The sequence below is a fragment of the Varroa destructor genome, unplaced genomic scaffold, assembly GCF_002443255.2.
Source record: "Varroa destructor unplaced genomic scaffold, Vdes_3.0 BEIS01000003.1, whole genome shotgun sequence".
Classification (NCBI taxonomy): Eukaryota; Metazoa; Arthropoda; class Arachnida; order Mesostigmata; family Varroidae; genus Varroa; species Varroa destructor.
Window position 1 is genome coordinate 20,319,570 of NW_019211456.1, and position 21,698 is coordinate 20,341,267.

The 21,698-nt window shown below is 37.5% G+C and overlaps 2 protein-coding genes across 8 annotated transcripts; one reads left to right on the forward strand and one right to left on the reverse strand.

Annotated features, from left to right (window-relative positions):
- Positions 1–5,795: 5,795 nt before the first annotated feature.
- On the forward strand, positions 5,796–7,481 carry Det (baculoviral IAP repeat containing deterin). Of its 2 annotated transcripts, none has more exons than XM_086985860.1 (4): positions 5,796–5,888; positions 6,152–6,217; positions 6,340–6,492; positions 6,817–7,481. In XM_086985860.1, exons 2-4 carry the CDS (start codon positions 6,155–6,157, stop codon positions 7,006–7,008), a joined length of 408 nt encoding a protein of 135 aa, XP_086841986.1. In that variant the 5' UTR covers positions 5,796–5,888; positions 6,152–6,154; the 3' UTR covers positions 7,009–7,481. The 2 variants fall into 2 exon arrangements, with proteins under 2 accessions (XP_086841986.1, XP_086841985.1); XM_086985859.1 differs by lacking the exon at positions 5,796–5,888 and adding an exon at positions 5,895–6,032.
- Positions 7,482–8,378: 897 nt separating this feature from the next.
- On the reverse strand, positions 8,379–21,042 carry Cul5 (cullin 5). 6 transcript variants are annotated; one of them, XR_015325473.1, is made up of 14 exons: positions 19,596–19,736; positions 17,059–17,165; positions 16,700–16,799; positions 16,253–16,427; positions 15,821–16,029; positions 15,339–15,591; positions 14,741–15,110; positions 14,135–14,432; positions 13,645–13,905; positions 13,132–13,293; positions 12,830–13,023; positions 12,354–12,477; positions 9,732–12,032; positions 8,379–8,836 (listed from the first exon to the last, which is right to left on the reverse strand). XR_015325473.1 is itself a non-coding variant. In XM_086985856.1 (13 exons), exons 1-13 carry the CDS (start codon positions 20,911–20,913, stop codon positions 11,838–11,840), a joined length of 2,448 nt encoding a protein of 815 aa, XP_086841982.1. In that variant the 5' UTR covers positions 20,914–21,042; the 3' UTR covers positions 8,379–11,837. The 6 variants fall into 6 exon arrangements, 5 of the variants coding, with proteins under 5 accessions (XP_086841982.1, XP_022652016.1, XP_022652018.1 ...); XM_086985856.1 differs by lacking the exon at positions 19,596–19,736 and adding an exon at positions 20,911–21,042 and having other exon boundaries at positions 8,379–12,032; positions 17,059–17,162; XM_022796281.2 differs by lacking the exon at positions 19,596–19,736 and adding an exon at positions 20,911–21,032 and having other exon boundaries at positions 8,379–12,032.
- Between the last annotated feature and the right edge of the window lie 656 nt (positions 21,043–21,698).

Sequence of the window (21,698 nt, forward strand, 5' to 3'; positions counted from 1 at the left end):
TTGCCTTTTATTTAAATATCAAACGACAGCACGTTCCGCATTTGTTTCACATTATAGCAAAGTTTACATACCAAAAATAGAAACTGAGGATGCACGAACATACTCAAGTGTATTGGAATTCAGCACGATTCCTTTTTTATTATCTTCAGCATGAAGTTCAATCGTGATATAAAATATGGACTACAAAAAAGAGAGGAATTACATATAAAAATAAGAGACAATGTTGGCTTATATTTTGCCAGCACAGCCTGCATAACTACATCATCTTCTGCATGATCTTGGTGCTATTGATTGCTTGACGATAATTAATTGCTGCCCTAAACGATTATGTTAACCGATAGTCCTTATTCTAGTGTTTAAACATATATAAGTTTTCCAGACGCATGAAAAAGTGGAACAAAGTAGACGATTAAATAAATTATAATCCATCGTTACATATGGATGGTACAGAGCCGCACCTTAACAACGGCATGTCATAAACATAATTTTGAAAACCGAGCGTTTTCATATCCACGTGTTCATTTACGGTACATTACGGAAACATATAGTTAAAACGTCCTGCAGAATAGGCATTTCTCATGACTCACTGATCGCCGTTCAGTACGACCGCTGAATAGTAATCAATGTACGTACGCGTATCACGAATTCCTCGAGACAGTGAAAATCCTCTTAAAAAAAAAGAAAGCCGACGAAATTGAATAACTACTACTGTTTTGAGAAAATACAGCTCTATGAATGCTACTTTGGGGACATATTTGAGTGCTGTGGAATTCATTGGATGAAATATTTGAGCTATAGAGTAGCGTATGGCTCTTCTCTTATGAGTGACTTTATTTCAGTGGAATAGTTGATAAAGAGGTAGGCTTTAATGGAACCAGCAATATAGACATAAGCTGCATTGATGTCTAATCCGACCGGGTCGCATTTGAAATTCATCGACTGAATTTAAACATCGCCAGTTTTACAAAACAGTGTGACAGTGTACATCCTATTACGTATATATGCGAGCTTTATGTTAGAACTCGTAACATCGGGAAAATATATTTCTGAGTTTTTTTTATGTGTACACCCCTTTTGTACAACCAAAGTCTCGTGTAGACTTTCCAAGTATCGATAAAGTACCTTATGCTCTTTAATAACCGCAGTCCAAGAATACTCTGACATTCTCAGATTTGAATAATCCTGTTAAAGATGATCTACTAAAGATTCTTACCCCACATTAGTATTTTTGGATCCCTAGCAAAAATAACTCGACCAAATGTCAATCTCTTCAGTATTTTGGTGATATCTGGCGCACTAATACAAACTATTAATCATCATTTTGAGCTAAATTGGCTAATACAGGAAAACTGTAAAATAGCAGTAGAAATACGGGTTTTGGGTAAGAAATCGTTCATTAATTGCAATGGTTTCTCAGCATCCTTCGTCTTCATTTCGGTTGACGTTGCCGTGTAACACCGACAGTCTCCTCGTCCTGTTTATTATCAGTGGGTACGAGCCCAAAATGGCGAGTTGCCCTGGTAAGTCAGTTTAGAGGCTGGGACCTAGTAAACCGTGCTAGACCAACATCAATTATGACCTATTAATGATTTTTAAAGCAGTTAAATTATCTGATTTCGGCTACACTATGCTTAGTTTCTCATACAACGTCTGCTCAACGCGCAGTTTTGCGTGTCTTGTTCAATAAGGTAAACCGTATGACATAAAACACATATTTCATACGACCGACGAAACGCTACTGTTGCACATAATTGGACCAGATGTGTGATGTTAGCTGAAGTGCCTTAACAAGTACCGAACTAAACCTCGATCAAATGCAGGACTTAAAAAGTACCAACTCACTATAGATAGTTTCAATGAATCTTATACCAATATGGGCGTTTCTGTGTGGCATATTTTACCCTGTAAGCACATATCAGCGAAAATTTTTTACCGAAACTTATAGAGTGATCTGCGACGGCACAATCATTTCCTGAACGGTTGCAGCCACAACGGCTCACCGCTAATGTGGCTAGTATGACACCCATCAACGTCAATCTATCTAATCTATAAAGGCCATTACTATGTAACAAATGCTTATCGTAGCAATGGAAAATGCCTAACGATACCACTTCTCTGGTATCCTGTTGTGATTGTACAATTCTTCATATGACACTATCATTATATCCATATCGTAAATTACAACTTTACCTATAGTATAGCTATTACCGTACGGTAGCTAAATTAAGATAGGATCTGCTGCTGACTATCTTTATATTATTCAAGTTACGTATTTGCTAAAAGTAAAATATAAAATACGTAAGACTTGAATGTTATACTGCTAATGATCAACGTCACGCAAATAATAGTTGAAAAACTTGCTACGCGTCAAGCGCAAACTCACAGATGTTCCATTAATTAGTTAGATTAATTTCACAAAAAAAAGCAGATGTAATCGTATTCACAACAAATGCATCATGGAATTTTAAAGGGTGCTCAATTGTAATCATTGTTACTAGTATAAGTTATCATACGACACGTATAATTGTGTAGTATTCAGTAGATTAAGTTGTTGCTGCATCTACGGTCAGATCCTTCTATTGGCATCGGGTAGATTTTGATATTGGAGGGCACCTTGAACTATTGGTATATTTACATAGCATGAAAGTTGCCTTTGATAGATTTGAAGCCTTTGTAAAAAAGATGTCCCAGTACAGTTTATTTACTGCGTCCATGTCGGTTGTTCATAACAATTTTTAATTATCGAAGTAGTAAGGCTAGCTTGTTTTGTAGATTAGGCAGCCGATAGAAGAGTTTTTAAATTAATTTATACACTATCACGCCATCAACCGCCCTGTGAAAGAACTAAGATCATTAAAATTATAGAGCAGTCTAATGAATACTTAAGATTACTTACCTATGGGGTAAAGTTCAACTTTTTAAAACGGCGAAAAATTCAAATATTTGTTTACGATTCAATGTAAAGTCATTGGTCTAACAGATTTTAGGTGGAGAATTATCATGGAGCTTAAAACATCAACACCCTTGTCTTGGCCCTATATGTGAACTATATAATTGCCAGTCATTTATTTTACTGTCGTCTTTATCTAAAAAAAATCACTGGAATAACCGAAAAATCGCTGGAATCACCAATCTGAATGTTCCAAACAAACGCGAAAGTCAGTTTTGAGCCGTAAAGCATATAGTGGTTTATACTCATTGTATCAAGCATTTTCTTGACGCGCAATAATCAGATTAGCGGAAATTTTTGTACCTAATATCTTTTTAATCGACGCTAACTTTGCTATGGTCTCGATGCAAACGCAAGTTATTTCCAAGTTATCTGAATTGTTTGTATTATACATAGTAAAATATGTGTACGGCTCCTTTTAACTTAAAATCTTCATCGTGAAGATGTCCAATATAAGAAGCCAAGTATCGCGCAACTAACGCAGAATCGTGGCGACGACGACGACAACGATGATGATGATAATGATCATTATTGTTGAAATGTCTCAAACCAAAGCCTTCAAACTTTAATATATACTATATTTATTTAGTAGTAGTTTATGTGAACTCAAATAAAACAAGTAATAGTTGTAAATAACGGCATGGTTTTTCTTCGTTTAACCAGATTAGTATATACTGTATGTGCATTAAAAAGACATTACAACTGCACGGAAATTAGAACAGCTCTTGCGTTTGATCGGACCGTTGGATATTTTTTAGGAATAAATGCCTTAAAAAATATTAGTGTGTAGAAAACATGACGACTGCCGGGTGTACGCTGGAATGCATGGTGGGAAAGCCACATGTAATGGTAATTCTGCTATGCAAAGACGTTTTAAACACTATTGTGAATTTTGCTATACTTAGCAAAGATTATTAACTTAACCACAATATTACAGTCGTCTTCTATAAATTCCTATAACAAATACCATTTCGAGCTAGCGTTTAAAAGAATAACATGGTTATACTCATGGCATTGAAGACCGAGGTAGGCAACATGACATATGTAAATGAAGCGCATGGAGTTTAGCTACTGCGCTACCAGATTTCATATAGTTATCTCTACTAAATTAATTTTAACGACAATGTTTTTCTTACTATGTGAAATATTGATGATGACAAGTTTAAATAGCAACATTTATAACAAAATAAAAATTAGGTCGTTGAAATAAGTGTTCTCAAGTATTACAAATTTTGGTGTTATTTGCGGTGATGAACATCCAACAGTATTCCCGAGCGCAATATAGAATCATTATCCAAAACGCGTCGTTTTCGAGCGCAGACACCGTTTTACTGAGCAGCCTCCCCTTCATCAGGTATCCCTGATCGATAATTTGCTTGAGAATCGAGTAGAGAATGTCGCCGTTTCTCGATAAAAAATTAAATCTTCTGAACCCAAGGAACAGTAATCTTGCCATTAACTTATAAGTAAATGAAATATTAACTTGATTTATTATTAGGCACGCGAGTTCCTGTCTGTTTGCAACTCATTTGAGCAAGTCTACATAAAATGGTCACCAAGATAATGATCCAAAGCCATACAATAGACCAAGCATGTCTGAACTTGCAGTTCGACCAGATTAACAAAAATGTTCAGTCTAATCTCCCCAGCTCATCCCTTTATAATACCGCGTTAAAATTATAACAAGGTAACGACGATTACACTAGGTGTAAATGTGCGAAAGTTAACACCTTATGCGACAGCTTTATGAATCATAATGATATTCGAATGTTGTTATTATTACATCATTTTACAAATAAAATAAGGCAACAATTTTACTTTCATTAGAAAAAAACTTGAATATACTTACGCAAAAGTCTCCGTTAAGAGTAATGATGTAATCGTTAAACAAGACTAACGTGTATGGCACGTATCGCTTGTTTTTTTGCCATAAATAAATAAAGATAAAATAAGCTTATATATATCAACGCTCTATTTAGTTTTTTTTACTGTGCAGCGTTGATTTCGATTCATATAAAGGACGCACATAATTGAGCAGCACTCTGATATCTCTAAAATTTTAATAACTCCAAGCAGTATTATCAATATTCTAGTTTAAAATCGTAAAAAGCTATTAGCTGGTATTAAGAATAATATCAGTTTTATTGACACTTAATACGTATAAATTCTATAATGCAACTGAATTCTTCCTGATCTAATTATAAGTACTTAGCAGTACGTAGCAGTATACTTAGTGGAATGGTTTGCGTTAACATTGTTACGACATGTTTCACAGCGCAACTTGTAGCGCCCTCACTCACAGCGCGCTGTAATAGGTCCTTCTTCCAGGCGACCGAATGTTCAGCTGCCGCCCCAATTGACATCGCCTAAATGTCACGCTTCCTACTAGCGTAGTTAAAACAGAACTGGAGTTTATAAATAAAGCTTGGGATTATTTAACATGTGTAACTTATTCAGTAGTCTTAATCGAGGTAAAATGCAAGGGTTCGTTCCAGTAACTGCTGACTAAAAATCACCACAAATTTACTTGATATTTATACCAAACGATGACCATGGTCTCAAATAAAATAAATAGCAGATGGAGCATGAGAGGTTCGTATCCGACAGATGTGTCAAATTCTGATGTCTTATTTTATAAAAATTAGACCCAGCATCGAAGTACAAGCACGCTTTCTGAGTCAATACATAACATTTTTCCCCTGTCTTGTAACTGTAAAGAGATTGACTTCGTAACTGCAATAGCTGGATCACAACTTCGGAAGAAAAAACTTTCCCGCCATATAACAATTGGATGACAAGAGTCTTGCGTGAGAAGGAGCGACATTTGGAGGCTAGTCGTCGTCTGCTCTCATTTGAAAACAAAGCAAATCCAACGGCGCGCCGCAACGGGCTCTGGTGACGGCTGTGCACTTCTCGGGCAGGAGCCGCCGAACATAAAGTACACATTCCAATCATTCACTCATTGATGTCAGTGATATATAGAAGTTCTGTGGGTTATCCTACATTGTTGCCAGTGTATCAGGCTAACGCTGTTTGTACATTTTGAGCATCGAGAGACTACAGCGACGCGAATTTCCACTCTGTGAGCAATATGTTCGTCTGTGGGGATGGGGGGTATCCTTAATCTTCTGATAAAATTCGATTATCAAGTTCTATAGTTCCGCTCGCTAGACTTCATTCGATATGTCGTTGATCTTTCAGACGATGGCAGTACCAGGCGCTTGCAGTGCGCTGTTTGACCCAGATCGCCGTTTAGCCACGTTCCCGGTAGGTTGCTTGGTTATACATTATCTTCCGGTTTCCTAAAGCGTTCATATATAATTAAAAGTGTAATTCCACCGAACATGTACGTCTGATCAGTGGCTGGTATTTTCTCCGATCTTTTTTAGGAGGATTGGCCACATTCGACGGAAAATTTAAGCCCGCGTGTTTTGGCAGACAATGGGTTCTATTTCACTGGTTCGGAAGGTGAAGATGAAGTACAATGCTTTGCGTGCGGAAAAGTCCTTGATGGGTGGGAGCCCGACGACGATCCACTTAAGGTATCACTGCGTGTTAATAGATCATTTTTGCTGTCGTCGGGACTAGACTACGAAACAGTTTCAACCATTTGTGTTTGTCATCAAATTTTTTCATTCGCAACAACAAAGTATTTGTCGAAGATGAACACTTATTGAGTAATCTGTACGTATGTGTAATATATTCATTTATGTTAATATCTAAGCTTTGCTAAATACTGTGATTAACACGTCTTTGCACCGTCTAATGAAGCTAGGTTGCTGTATACTGCTGCAAAAATAGATATATATATCTATTTATATATATATATATATATGCATTACTGAGTTTTTCGCACTCAATTGCAGGAACATCAAAGACGCAACGAATGTCTCTACCTAAACTTCCTTAAGAGTGGCGGAGATCCCCGCAAAATGACGTTAAAAGTTTCACTTGAGATATTACACTGTGTATATGCGCGCAAAATGACCGCGCTGCAGAATGAAACTTTGGAAAATACGGACATACTAAATACGTTTGTTAGAAATAAGAAAAAATAATCAGGAGAAAAATCTAATTCTAATTATTCGAAGAAATAGGATTATAAGGAAAAACTTATAGTGATTACCATTCTTTTTTATTTCGTACACCTTTGTGTTAAAAAGGTAGTCAGTATACGCGAAGGGTGCTTTTCGACCTTTGAATCGTATGAACAAAAGTTTAAAAGTTGAACTTGCCCGCGATCGCGTTACCTGCATTCAATTTTAGTAAAACTATAACGGAAGTAATGACTGAGATGGAGAACTTGGTTCGTTAAAGAAATTGTTCGAACAAAAAGGAAAGAACTCTATCTTTGAGTTGACGTCGACCAAATCATATGCATGATTTTCTTGGTATATCTCGTGGACAATAGATAAGACGTAATTGCTGAAAATGTGTTATACATATTTAGTGCCGACATTCTAAATCTATAAATGATTTTGCATTCATCCTCGCGATGTAAATAAACTGTCGATCATAATTTGATTAAATAGTCTTGATACAACATTTTTTTTTGTTAAAGGGCTCATGTCATTACTGTGGTATCGGCATTAAGTGTCCCTTCAGTTTAGTTAGCTATTTAATCAAATTATAATTCATCTGTTTGCTTACTTTAATAATCAGTTCGATCCCTAACTGAGCCACGGCCATATTTTCAAACACTAACTCCGCATGCAAATAGAATGACCGTAATTATTTGAAACGATATATAGAGAGCCGTAATAAGTAATCCTTTTAATATAGGGACTAGAAATAATACGAAAAAAATAGAATAACAAAACGTGGGGCGTAACATCTAAGAAAGTCATACAAAACTTAATGTACACTTTATAATATAGTTTTATGATATAAATAAATGTTCATATATATGTTATAAATAAACAACTAATCAACTTCATCATAAATCAACAAGTATCATATGATTCCCTGAATCAGGTTTTATTTTGTTGTTGTATATTTGAACTAGAAGATCTATGGTACAAATCATTGTGTCTATATGCTTGCATTTTTCAGCTAAAAGACTGATGGATGCTTGTGAAATGGCAAAAATATTTGTTCCGCTCCCATCCCTACCGCTGCCTGTATTTAAAAAACACTGAAGTGAAGTGTTTTTTAAATACAGGCAGTTACCTACGACATTTTATAAAAAGCTTGGGTTTACTGAAATATGTTGAACAGCATGAACCTTCCCATATGTAAACATAAAGGATGTAACATTAAGAAAGTACCCGCTAAAGAAACATATTTTTTTAGTGAGGATAGATATATATGCCTATCGCTAACCATTTTTTTTAAATAAAGAAACTGCTTAGATGATAGTGACCCGAAATTTGACATCATATTTCAATTAGTAAGAGACAAGCGGAAATATATAGTGAAAAGGCAAAAGTTGAATTTCTACCTTCGTTCGTTTTTTAGCTTTATTATTACTATATCGGACTTCCACTGTTATTATTACTATTATTACAAACATAAATATATTTCATCGTCATCACCAGTAGCAGAAACGACACTTGCGATGTTTCATTTTTGAATCAATCAGTTCACAAGGTATTTTACAAAATATGGTACACGGATGGTGGGATTGCATCGTCAACTGCTATATATATATAATATAATTATCATAGGTGTGTATTTGTATGTACGCAATTATTGATACTATATATATGTATGATGTTTGTAAATTTACATGTCTTTGCGTCTCTTCTATTTAACAAGATTCTCGTTTGCATTGGCTCCAATGAACATTTATGGACTGAGTGGTACGGAGTATGATATTCACGTTTACTGCGTCAGAATTGATAGGAAAACGCGTTACTCACGCCGCCACTGCAGCTGTCGATTAAACTGGAGCAGAAAATAGTAAGCGAATGGTAAGTCGATCTCGTCCAGCTTCTCCTTATTCCTATGCAATCCTATCTATCAATCATCTTCCATTCATTTAGGTCTTTAGTTTTGTAGCTATTGTAATGGAAACAGCTCTGTTGCCCTCGTTTGATACCGCATTTTTTACACATTTTCGTATTTGTCGTGCGTAGTGGGGCTTGAGATTGTATGTCTTTCACCTGCGGCACGCTGTTCTCAGAGCTCATTGTTCATAATAATAGTAATATGCATTCGTCTTGTTTTCTAATATCTCACTTGTATGTAAATCTATGTATTCGACGAGCGAACAAATCGTTGGCAATAAAAATATTTCAATGGACATGGGCCATCGAAGGCTCTTCCTTTCGTTTTCCTTTAAATCTGCACACGTCCGCGTTGAATGCATTGGTGTACCCGATTGCGTTCCATTTTTTCTAATTCATAGTTTAGCACAGAACTTTCTAGCAACAAATCATTTACTCGAAAATTTACTGCGCGATTACAATATCGCGGCCACCTAACCAAGAGCCTCGACAAATTATTTTCAGAACTGTACAATGTTTTCTTCAAATTCTATGAGCCTCTATGACTCAACATTTAGATTAAAACATCGATTAGAAAAAGCAAGTTCTAGTTCGAAAGGTCTCTTTGTAATGTATAGTGCGCATTGACTTTTTTGATTCGCCCTTACATGGATTGTTGCCCATATTGTTCTGTCTGTTCTAAGTCTGGTCACAGTCGTATAATTACTACTCAATGTTATGATCAGTAAATGATGAACATATAGCATGTATGTACGGTACTCTTTTTTCAGCCCTAGTACCTGTTTTGTTTCGGAAATGATTTACGATTTCATATCGATAGAGGTTGTACTCACTGGCATGTCATCTTGTTTTGAGCTTGACAGGATTACGGTGAAGTTGCTTGAATCAAAGTTCTAGATGAGCCCTGGTTCACAATATGCCGACCGGATTTAATATTCGCCAGGCAGATGCGCGGTTATCGCTAAAAAATAAGATTGGTATATTGGAGAATAAAACCGTATAAATTTCACATTTGTAAAGTGTTATTCGAACAACAAGGGCATGGATGATTCATAAAATAAGGATTATTCAGCTGCCTTTTTGCTGCAAGGATTGATAAAAATAACTCCTGGTTTGGATTTTTAGTAAGAAATCCAGTGAAACAGAAAATCTTCATTAAAAAAATCCGAACATATTTCTTGACTATAGAAAGTCAGTGTTTGTAACCTGTTCGCGGCAAGCAGCTGCGTTTTCCTTGTGCGATACAAGACGCAACCTTTGAGAAGGCTGACAGTTCTACCTAGCTAATTAGCTGACGCCTTTAACTGATGAGCTTTCTACGCTCTTCTTTCTTTGAACGCTGCCATAATAATAACGTGCACACGTTATAGTTATTCACTCTCGGTATTTGAGCACATAAAGAAACCAAGTTTTTTCAAAGCTCTTCCGCCGCGACGATATCTGTCAAAAACTTTATTGTGTTAAGCTAAACGTTTTTTATGCACATTTAGTCTTAAACTGACAGACGTATATATACAGCAGACCCACAAGGAGATATGAAACAGAACAGATAAGGCGTCTGGCTAAGATACAGTATAATGCATTGATTAATGTCATAGTCAATTGTTCATCATAGTTACCACATCATCAAGCATTTTACTAACGACACGATTTTTGTCCTTTCGTTGGTCACCGACATGATTCGTACCTTTTTTTCTCACACTTCACTAATATATTTATTCTTTTTCAAACTGCAGTTTCTGCGACCTGTTCCCCAGGTTACTTTCCTTCGTTTCCTTGATTTGCTTAGCAATCAAACTATAAGGGTACTGTTTGATTGGCACGATTTTGCAATAAACATAATGAGGAAATAGTTTACATATACCCGCTTTGCTGTACAAACGAACTTTTTTTTCTAGAACTAGGAAAGTTATAAGTTACGAACTTTTGAGGGCGTATGTTGGCAACCGTTTTGTCGTGCCGTTTTCCGTAAGCTGTAAGTTCACTATTGCGCTCACTTATTATTGTCATTTCATTTAGCATCGTTCGTCTCAATTGTGTAGTTCATAACATATAGAATTAGATCACTACGAAAAATGCCATCTGCTTATTTATTAACAAATAAAACAAAGAACACAAGTATCTGATTCAACATTTCTGTTTCCTTAGAAAATAGATTGATCTTTTAACCCGGCAATTAGCTTCTCATCTTGTTCCTTTTTTTTTTTTGGCTAATGACAGAGCACATGTCGATAGATGTATAGACATAAGAAACTTCCACTTATAAAAAGCAACAAATAAAACAGGCAGATAACTCCAAATAGTTTTTTGCGTAGCTAGAGAATGTGTTAATCGTCGACTATTATAAATGACTGCTTTCTAGTTGAGTTAGGTATCACAACGACAGACTGGAGTCTAATATTACGTTTCTGTTACTAATATTATTATTTATTTGTTATATGAACTATGACTCCTCAATATAGGTTTTTTTTCAAAGTCATCTTCTTGAAGTTAGCCCTGAGACAGCACTCATATATATATATATATATATATAAACTTCAAAATTAAAGTATTGTTTTGTTTCTCACAGATATAACTAGGTTAGCTGTATTGTTACTGATCAGCTGCTAGGATAAGAACTGTTATTAAATAACTTAAAAAAGTTCACTTATCTTCCAATGCTAGGCAAGATGTTTCGCCCGAATTCTGCTCACCATATTCGCACACATCTAGTCACCCGAGCAGGGGTACTGAGATTAAAACAGAGTGTTTGTAACCTTCATTTTTGCTGTGGCACTTTTGTCATAAAGTTTCTTTAAGCACTTGTCTGTATTTTTTTTTTACAATGCTTCTTCTAATCTTTGCCTAACTCAGTGGGGTTATATTTATTTCTATATGATTCGTAAACTACCGCCAGTGGTCCGGACAACAACTTCTTCGTTTCGTCTTTCCACGTTTTTCTAGGCAACATAAATATATTCATTAAGGTCGAGATCGCTGCGTTGCACGTGGTTGTTGTTTATTAGCTTCTCGATACATTCCTTGATCAACTTGCGAGACGGGGCGAATTGCCCCTTCAGAATTTCAACTAACTCCGTTTGAAGTTGCGCATATGAGATGCGTTTTCGCATCTTCATTATCTTCATAATGCCCTCCTGTAGAAGTAGGTTGAAAGAACCAATAAGTAAAATGGAATAGTAAACAAATACTGAGGTAATATACTGCTATGGCTCCTTGAAAATGGTATAAAAAGTAGCCGGCTGCATGCAGTTGTATTCCAGCTTTAGTATCGTCAAGCTTTGTGTTAGTCCTAAATTATATCACATCCCCATTTCCTCTCAAAAATGGGATCCTGTTGACTTTTCTCAAACGCATCCAGTTAAGCCTGAGATTCGACAAAGGTTTCAGGCGTCTTTTATAAACTAAGCTCACTAACGTATATTAACATAGAAAGGAGAACTTGCCAATACACACACCTCGGTACGTAGCTCTCTAAGTACGGCAATCTCTTGATGGTTTTCCTCAGCAGCCTTTTCACTGGCCAGCTGTAGACGACCAATTAAGTTCACCCGACCACGTTTCTGTACTTTGCCATTTTTTCTGTAATCGTGGTTAGATAAACAAGTTATGCGCACATACCACACATAAAACTCAAGTGTAAGTACCACTGACTTGTTATCAGTAACTGTCTCTTAGTTTTCTCATTTTGCAGTCTTTAATGAACTGCTGCTTTTGAGTATCATTCTAGGTGGTTCATGTTAGAGATTATTATAACCACCGAAATCAATTACCGCATTCTATATAAAACAATATATTTGATAAAATTCTTAATTTCAAGGGCAATGCAAAAAATGGAAAAAAGTAACGTTTTTCATATCCATTTCGTTTTGTAATATGTTTTTCATCCGAATTTTCATTATTTCACAGCAACATTGGTTCCAGCGGTACTAACATTAGGCAGAACTCTTGGTTAACCCAGAAGTTCGTTGAATCGTTGAAATCCTTAGGTGTCTTAAGATCAGGTAGATCACAGCAAAGCAGTTGTTTTTTTAGTTTGGGAAAACACACTAGACAATGCAGAGTGCGGCGAAGCTCAGAATCTGGCAATTCTGTCGCCAGCCGCAGGCCTTCAAACGAGATTTTGTCCTAAAGTCAATCAACGAAATGCCGAACAATTAGTGTTTCATCATTTAAGTGCAATGATAAGTCATTTATATATATATGTGTGTATGTGTATATGTGTGCAGAACTTACAAGTGGCCGCTGATTCCATGCGAAGAGCACGGCCATTTGTAGCGTTGTGATCTCAAGATCGAATTTACCAACCCGATTCGAGAAAGTAACCGTCCCGTTTGCCATATGGTGGTGCCACTGAAGTTTACGGCCCCCATGCTTTTGCTTGTAGAAATCTTCCACCTATAAGATCAATATTATAGAGTAAAACATAAACAAAAGAATTACCTAAATACCAATAGCTTGAGTTATGCTTTCTTATCAAATTCAAAAGTTAATTACCTCACTGTATTAAATACTAAACACTCTTTCCAAATATAAGGCCCGTGAAAAATATAAATTTATCTATAAATAGTGTACTCAGTCATATAAACCTTTGTAATGATAAACACAACACGACTAATAATACTTACAACACAAGCATTCGAAGAACAGGGTTTTACACAATAAATAAATAGGAATTATAGTTATATTACTAAAGCACCCAAAAGCTGTACAGTTTAGTTTAGCAATTAGGCATACCGAGAGAATTACCTCTGGAATAAGGTCCTCAAGTTCGATGGGCAAAGACACGGGTACAATATCAGTGCTCCTCACCCAGCTCCCAACATTCAGAATTTTGATATTGACAACATCTGTGATACCTCTGCCCGAGGCCACTGCGCCCACAGCGGGTCCTTCCTTAAACTCCTTAAACTCTTGGTTCAAGTCCTGACTTAACTTGATGTCTTGGAACATGCGGAGCATATTATTGATATAGTCGGCAGGCATTCCCACGTTTCGAAGGTCTTCCACCTAACGGTAAACCAAACGTCAGAAAACATTAAAAAGCTGTGTCACAGTGGACATTAGTGACGCATGTTTATGTAATTGCCTTGTACTATTGATGACGTATCCCTCAAATTACGCATATTATGCTTAAAGTGCTACCAGCTATGCGGAATTGTAAGCAAAAACAAGCTGATTAAATTCGCTCAGCAATTTGTGTCCTGAAAAGGCCTGCTTCCTGTGCCATAATATTTACCATGTTCTCTTCTTTTTCATTATCGGCTGAGATGTCGAGGATGAGCCGTCTTGTGAGGTGATACTTGTGATATCGCATAAAGACATCCTTGTTCTTAACATAGCGTAGAAGCGTGAGAACATCTGCCAGCTTGTTATCGATTTCTTCGCTAGTCAGACGCTTTGATAACGCTGTTCGCCGAAGCAGCATATCGCTGTAGTTCGCAAGAAGCTCAGGACAGCGTGACTCGGGAGACGTCTTGCCCACTTTCGAACGGTTACCTTGTTGTATTCCCTGGGGCATATGGATTGTGAAGATGCTATAGCGATACATAAAATAAAAAACGCGAAATTTATTTTGGTCGGTTTAATAAATAAAGTTAAATTCAACTGCGCGTTTCACAAACGCCTAAGCAATTCGATTTTCAAATACGTTTTCTTTACCAGTACTGTTATATGTTCATATGATCTGTCTATAACTTTTCTGGTCTGTCTATCAGGCCTTCATTAGAATTAAGAGGCGAAATAACACGCCTGTTTTAGTCCAAAATTATTATTAATGACAAGCACAAGAAATTACACCTCTGTCTTCTAATCCTATGCAACCTCAAGGCAGATCTAAACGAACCTGCAATTATTGACGATTTCTTCAAAAGCTTTATCTCGCGTTGACAAAAACCGCGGATCATTGTTCGCGGCCTCCTCAACGAGATTCGAGAATCGATTGAACAGCTCAAGTAGCGCCTCCACGTATTTCTCACAATCTTGCGTAATTGTATCCGCATTGGCGCGCATGTCGGCTAAACCCTGTTGCACTATGAACTCGTGCATGTGAGCAAGCATCTGTACAATGCCAGGCGAAGCGTCATCTTCAGAGCTGGTGTCGGGACTTTTTATCTGGTTGCCACGTTCCGGGTCTTCCTCTTGAACTTGTCCGATATAATCCATCAGCTTGAACATGAGTGCTAATTTCTCCGTGTCGTTCGCACGAATTAAAGCTGTGGAACAGCGCAGTTGGAAACAAGTGTGGTGATACAAATGATTCGATGCAGGTGTATTACCTATTGAGTAGGTACATATGTCTATACAATGTCTATTCCTATGCACTCCAGTAGCAAGAAAGAGTAACACCAAAGATGATCTAAGCTGATGGCAAGTGAATTTCATACATTAGTGAAGACTGAAGCCCTTACTGGCCTTTACCTTTGGGCGAAGCAGTTGCTTACCTGGACATTCTGCAAGAATAACATCCATATATTTTATGATAAGCTCATCTACAAGGCATTTACGAAGTTTGTAAGCAGAGTCAGCGCTTGTCTCTAGATATCTCGCGCCTCGGGCCTCCTCTTCTTTGAGTTTTTGTTCAGCGTACCGCATGTACGCGTGAACTCCGTTGTCTTGGAGGAAAGCCTGTGCCTTCACCATGTAGAACTCGGTCGTTGCAGTCAGATAGGGCTCTTCAAAGTACGTTCGGTATACCTGTGATGTCAACGATTTAGGATCAATAAGCACAGGATTAATATTGACTCGTTTTAGTCTCTAAGATAGAAGCTATATGTGAATTATTAGCCTACAGGCCTGGTAAGTGGATTTTTTTCATAGGTAAGGAAAGAGTACTGATGAATGTGGGTAAATAGTGCACGAAAGACTTCCTCAAACTTTTGTGATGATACCAAATTAACGATTAATACAGCCCACCAAAACTCACCTCGAGTGGAGCATCCGGATCAGCCGTGAGATTCACGTAGCTTTCACGGACACCAATGACAAGTTGCGTATCGAACGCCTCTCCGTTACGTTCAGCCTCAATGAGTTTTAGGGCAGCACTTTGAAGACGTGTGCGAATATTTTGAAAGATGCACTCATTCCATGAAACTAACATCATCTGGCGAACTTCACTCTGATTGCTCGAAGCAACTAATCATTGAAGAAAAAAAAATCAGATTAATAAGAAGACTTAGTTTTCTGTTAATGACTAAACATGGTTTTCGAAAGGGCCGTAGTAGATTAAAAACCTACAAATTTTAAAGTCATGTTTACAGTTTTGTCAGTAGTAATAATAATAATAGTAATGCGATTGGAACATAATTTAAGCTTTCGAGTGAATGTGTACATGGCCTTATTGGTGTACGTTATTCACCCCGTTTACTGGAAGCGTTTGACACTTGAAGCCCATATTGTTGAAGTTTCTGGCGCGCTATAGCATCACACTGCGAAAATGGTAGCGGCAGATATCCGCACTGGGCAAAAAATCGTCGCCATTCTCGAATGTAAGCCTTTAATAGAGCGTGATCTTCTTGGTTCTCGAGTACCCGCTGAAAATCATAGCGACAAACAAGTATAAATACTGTAGAAATATAGCCAAACTTCTCAATTCGTTATCAATGAAGTAATAATTTGCTCAACGTGAGAACATTCATTAAGGTTCTTCTGTAGCCGTAGATAGTTATTATGATAAGATACACATACTGAGACGAAATGTCATGTATACGGATTGCTGTGATCAACTCGGATATTTTATTAAACAAAGGGACATTTCACTACTGGATTTTGATTATCAGATGCTTTTCTTGATCTTCATACAAACCTTTTGTGAGTCGGCTATATACTCTGTGATATCGCTCTTTAAAGCGGAATATAACTGTACGGTGCCCTTGTCGTCCCACAAGCATACTGAATGGATATCCCTATAGAAATGAAGTGAAATCAAGTAATCTTAAATATTTATCCTTCTAAGTTACGTTTTTTTTTCAAACAAAAATCACACTATAAACATGCATACTACGAAAAATCCCTATCAAGCAAAGTTATCCTAAAACACAAAAATATAGCAAAGTGCTTTTATTTTTAACGCACTTCGACATTTTTTTATTTCGTTACACACGTAGACCCTATTACCTATGTAACGCATTAAACGACGCCATATTCCTCGTTTCGACCACTTACCAGAATAAACCCTGCCAGTCTGGATGTGAAATGTCCTGCTGGCGAAGAAGCTTAATGAGGTGCGGCCGCATCATCGGCCACCGATTGTTGAATGTATGCTTGTCCTGCTGAGGTAGCATAGATAAGCAAATTGTAAAATTGTCGTTATAGGTAAGCAATATGCCTACAACATAAACGTTGTAGGTAGAGCAAAGCATTGGGCTAAAAAAGCCTCTGGGCTCGCAAAGAATCCAATATCTGTGTCTATTATAATTAATTTCAGATGCCTATTTTGAACTTATAGAAAAAGTTCACAATTAGTTAAATTAATAGCACAGCTGAACCTTTTTCAACCTACCATATGCCGGTACATAGTGCTGGGTTTATTGTGCATTAGATAATTTGGTAATAAATATAATAACAACTCAGCTACCTTGCTAAGTATTAGCTGATTTATAATAGATCGTAGTGGTTTGGCGGGTTTATGGAAGAATGATACAAAAAACTGCAAGCCATCACATCTAAAACACTTGAAACCTTTCTTTGATAATTAACTTCAGTAGCAATTTCCATATACACTTCAATTAATTGTCGTTTATTTGCTTATTGGTAACAAGCTGAACTTTTCGAATCTGCTGACACTTTGCAAACTCTAATGGTAAAACCAAAAAGTTTTTTCTGGCCAAAATAATTGAGTCTGACTTCATTCTCGAAGTGCGTTTAACCAAACGACAAAAGCTTGTGCTTTCATTGAAATAACTTCTTTCAGTCACGCAAGAACGTTTTCGCTTCGAAAGTTCTAGAATCGGTTCTCAGAAATCAAGAAACTTAAGGACGAATATAATTATTGGTCAATAACAATAATAACAATTAGAAACTTAGGTCCGTGAAATGCCGCCCGGATATGTTGGAACCTTCGATTAATGGCTTAACTCACCGGTTAACGGGTTTCTACTAAAGAAATTTTTCCAACGAAGCAATTGTCTTTTTATAAGCTTCCTAATACTGCTACTCTATAAACCTAGAGTACGATGAACGTTTTTATACAAATTCGTCGGTTCAGACCTCATGGAGGACATTTTTAGGCTGAGTCTATTTTCCTTTCTGTTGATATGTATTGGTCTCTATATACGTTCTCTGACAAATTCTGGCCAACCCATAATAAATAAATAAAGATATATATATAAGATAAAGGTAACTATTCTATCTATTGGCCCTTTTGATTTTTCTGTTACCCTCTTTATTTAGATTAACGCCTAAAAAAATTCATGCAAATCGTGAATAAGGTGCAGCTTATCGATTGCTAGTGCACGTTACGTATTCAGTTAGTGAGCGTCGCACAAATCAATGTGCGCCAGTATTACCAAAAAAACGTTAGCATAAAACAACACTATTAAAGTGCCTTTTAATAGTCGAATCGATATTTTTGTCAACACGCACACATATGAACGTGATCCTGTTGGTTGAGAGACACAAGTCTTGCAACTTTTGCATAGTAAGTGCAAGTTAACTGTTGACAATTTTAGGATTCTTTTACGCCGGTATTCTGTGGTGCTTTCGTGCAGTAAATTCAATAATATTGCAAAAAACTTACGGTCTCAGTTAGTTAGTCGAGCTAAATGAACACATGATGAAGATAATTATGCTCTAGTTGAACGCGAAGGCTGATAGGCCATACCATACTGAGAATGCTTTTTTCGTTTGAAATATGATTTTCCAAGTTGTACTATAACAGCACAATACTGAAGAACATAATGTTCATAAGTTTGAAATATGAATCGTCTTGACTGCATAGTGTGCTGCTATAGTCAGTTATAACTGTAGTAATAAATAAAACGATCGCAGAAAGTACAAATTAGCATTCCAGATTTATGCGTTTTGCACACAGCAAACCTGCTGGGCACACTGAAACTCAATAACAACATCTAAAGCTCATTAATACTGGTAACGTTTGTTAGCTGCACGTCGAAGACATCGATGAATCAAAGTGTATAATTACAATATGTATAGAATCAGATTAATTGTAGAGAGCTTGTAATTTTTCCCAAGTCAAACTTGCTAAATTTCTAGTTTTAGATCTTGTAATGTTTCACGTACTTTTCTTTTATATATAATACTCCCAAAAATGTTCCAATATGCAAAGACAATTAGAGGTACATTAACCCCCTTAAGGATCAAGAAAAAAGACAATCAAAATGGATAGGATAGGCAAAAAAGTCGGCGAAATGTTTATTCCGGCAACAGCATAATTTCTACCGTCGTCGGAGACGTTGCCTGCAGTACAGTTTATCTGTTCATTTTATTGTTTCAAGTTTTAGAGCAACAATAAACTTGATCATCCTCCTTCTAACCACGTGTTTTGACAACCTGCTTAGCCAGCTGAGTCGTCTGCCTGGGTTATCTGATGTAAGCAAACACCATTTCAACGCTGGAATTGAACCGTGACTAGCATCTTGTCCTCCTAAGCAAGGCGATACCAGGACGATTAATAATATACCATGCATGATATTGGCTATGTTTCCAATACACATGTAACCCTCGCAATGCAATCTACTCACAGGATTCATGGTAGAAGCGTCCGTTTTCACCAACTTCGTTAGATAATGTTCCGCATCCACTTCTATTGGTGAAGAGTAAATTAGCTAGCTGATATATGGTTTTGCACTTCCGTTCTTTCTCAACGAGTTTGCAGGTTACTGAATTTCGTTTGGTGTTCTTTTCTCCCTATGTATACATGCCTGTCTTGATCCATACGTACGTTCTAAGAAACTCTACGAAAATGACAAATTTGCTACGCCAGTAATATCGACGACGACGATTTCTGTTGCTTTGTATCTGCGAATTCCGTCACCAGTTTTTCATTAGTTGTTGTTACTGTTGTAGCCCTTCGAGTCGTCCTCGACGGCTCGCCTGCTGCGGCGAAAGCTGATATTGCTTCAGCCCCATCAACCACGCTAAAAGAGAAAAATGAAAAAGAACTTCGCTTTCTGAGTTTAGTCGGGGTCCGATGGTAACGATCGCCTGATCTCCGAACTCGGCAGGAAGCCTCAGAAAGCCTCGATACAGTTAGGAAGCTGCGTACTGTGCGTTTCGCCCTCACCTATGACTAGTAGGTATAACGTCAGCTTGCACGACGCACGTAAGCAGAAAAACAAGCTAGACAGCTAGATACGTGTGTTGTTGTATATTGTTGTTTTTCTCTTTGTCCATCGATCCTTGTTTTGATCTACCTCTTCATCTCGTCCAATCACGAACGCACAGATTACTGTTTTCCATCGCTAGTGCTGATAGAGGTGAACACCAAACTCACTCTTTGAATAACTGGTTACCCGTTGAAACTTACATTCACAGGCAAGTAATTATCCAATCATACAAGCAATCATACTGCCAACAGGCAGCCACATACCGATGAGATTCGCTCTCAAGCACCCAAGCGAATTAGTACCCATCCATTGCATATTGAACACGAACGGGAAATAAGAAGTGAGCCTGCTTGGGGATAGTTGCTCGTCGATAATAGACGTGTATGCGAACCACCTACGGAATTTGCAATGATATAATGGTTATGTTCATAGCTCCATTATAGAAACAGTAACAACTCGCTTTTTCTCGCACTTTTCTTTCTGTATTCGAGGCTAGCTTTCCTTTGAATAGAGAGGTTATTTTATTTGCTACGATCTTGCTTCACTCGAAATTTAGACCATGAACGGATTCACTATGAACATTGTTAGATCTCCAGCGCCCTATCGGAGTCGGTTCCGTGCCATTGACACTGGCGGCAGCCCAGCAAAATAATTTTTTTCTGATATCCAATAGAATCTATCATGCCCGGACACCTTCGTTTCTAACAGCAGCAGTATCAGCAGGACTCACCATCAACCAACGACAACAACCAACCAGTGATCCAGTTAAGCAGCCGCGGCAGCACGAGTCGTACAAACAACATCAACTAACCCCATGACTCAGTTAACGTTGCTTCAACAATAACAATAACAACTGGCAAAGAAGAGAGAGTCAACGAGCAATTCGACACTTCATAGTAGCAGACGCGGTTGCTTTTGTCGCCCACAGAACAAATAGCACTATCACCGCCCGCCTATGTATTGCTCACTGGTTTTTGTCGTCTGCTGTTAGCTTGATGTTGCTCATAGCATTGCTGTAGCACTTTGGCTGCCACTATAAAAAAAAACAGAAGTCAATGATAATTAAACAGAGAGCAGAAGATGAAGTGAATTTAGGGGGTGCCGAGCAAAACCGAAAGCAGTCTAAATTCCCGGCAGGATTAAATATGATGAGTACAATAGCAAGAATAAACATCGTTTCTGTCGCTGATCTATCTTATCAGCGGCAAAGGCGAAAGCGGCGTTCAATCAAGACATTACTTTCCGCTGCAAGGCCCTCCCAAATACAAACTTGTGAATAAATTTGCTATCACAAAAAATCTTCTTAAACATTTGTAAACGTTTTTATCACTTAAGGGTGCATTCGCTTTTTCCTTCTGTGGTACGTGGCAGCCCTATTCTTTGCATTTCCAAGCACGGGCTTCCAACGCTCAAAGCTCAGTCTGTCTTCTTGTTCTACGTCTATCAGACATCGCACTTGAAAACATTGCGGTTTCCGGCCGCTTAGCAATCCGCGTCGATCGCTCATACTGCTACCGA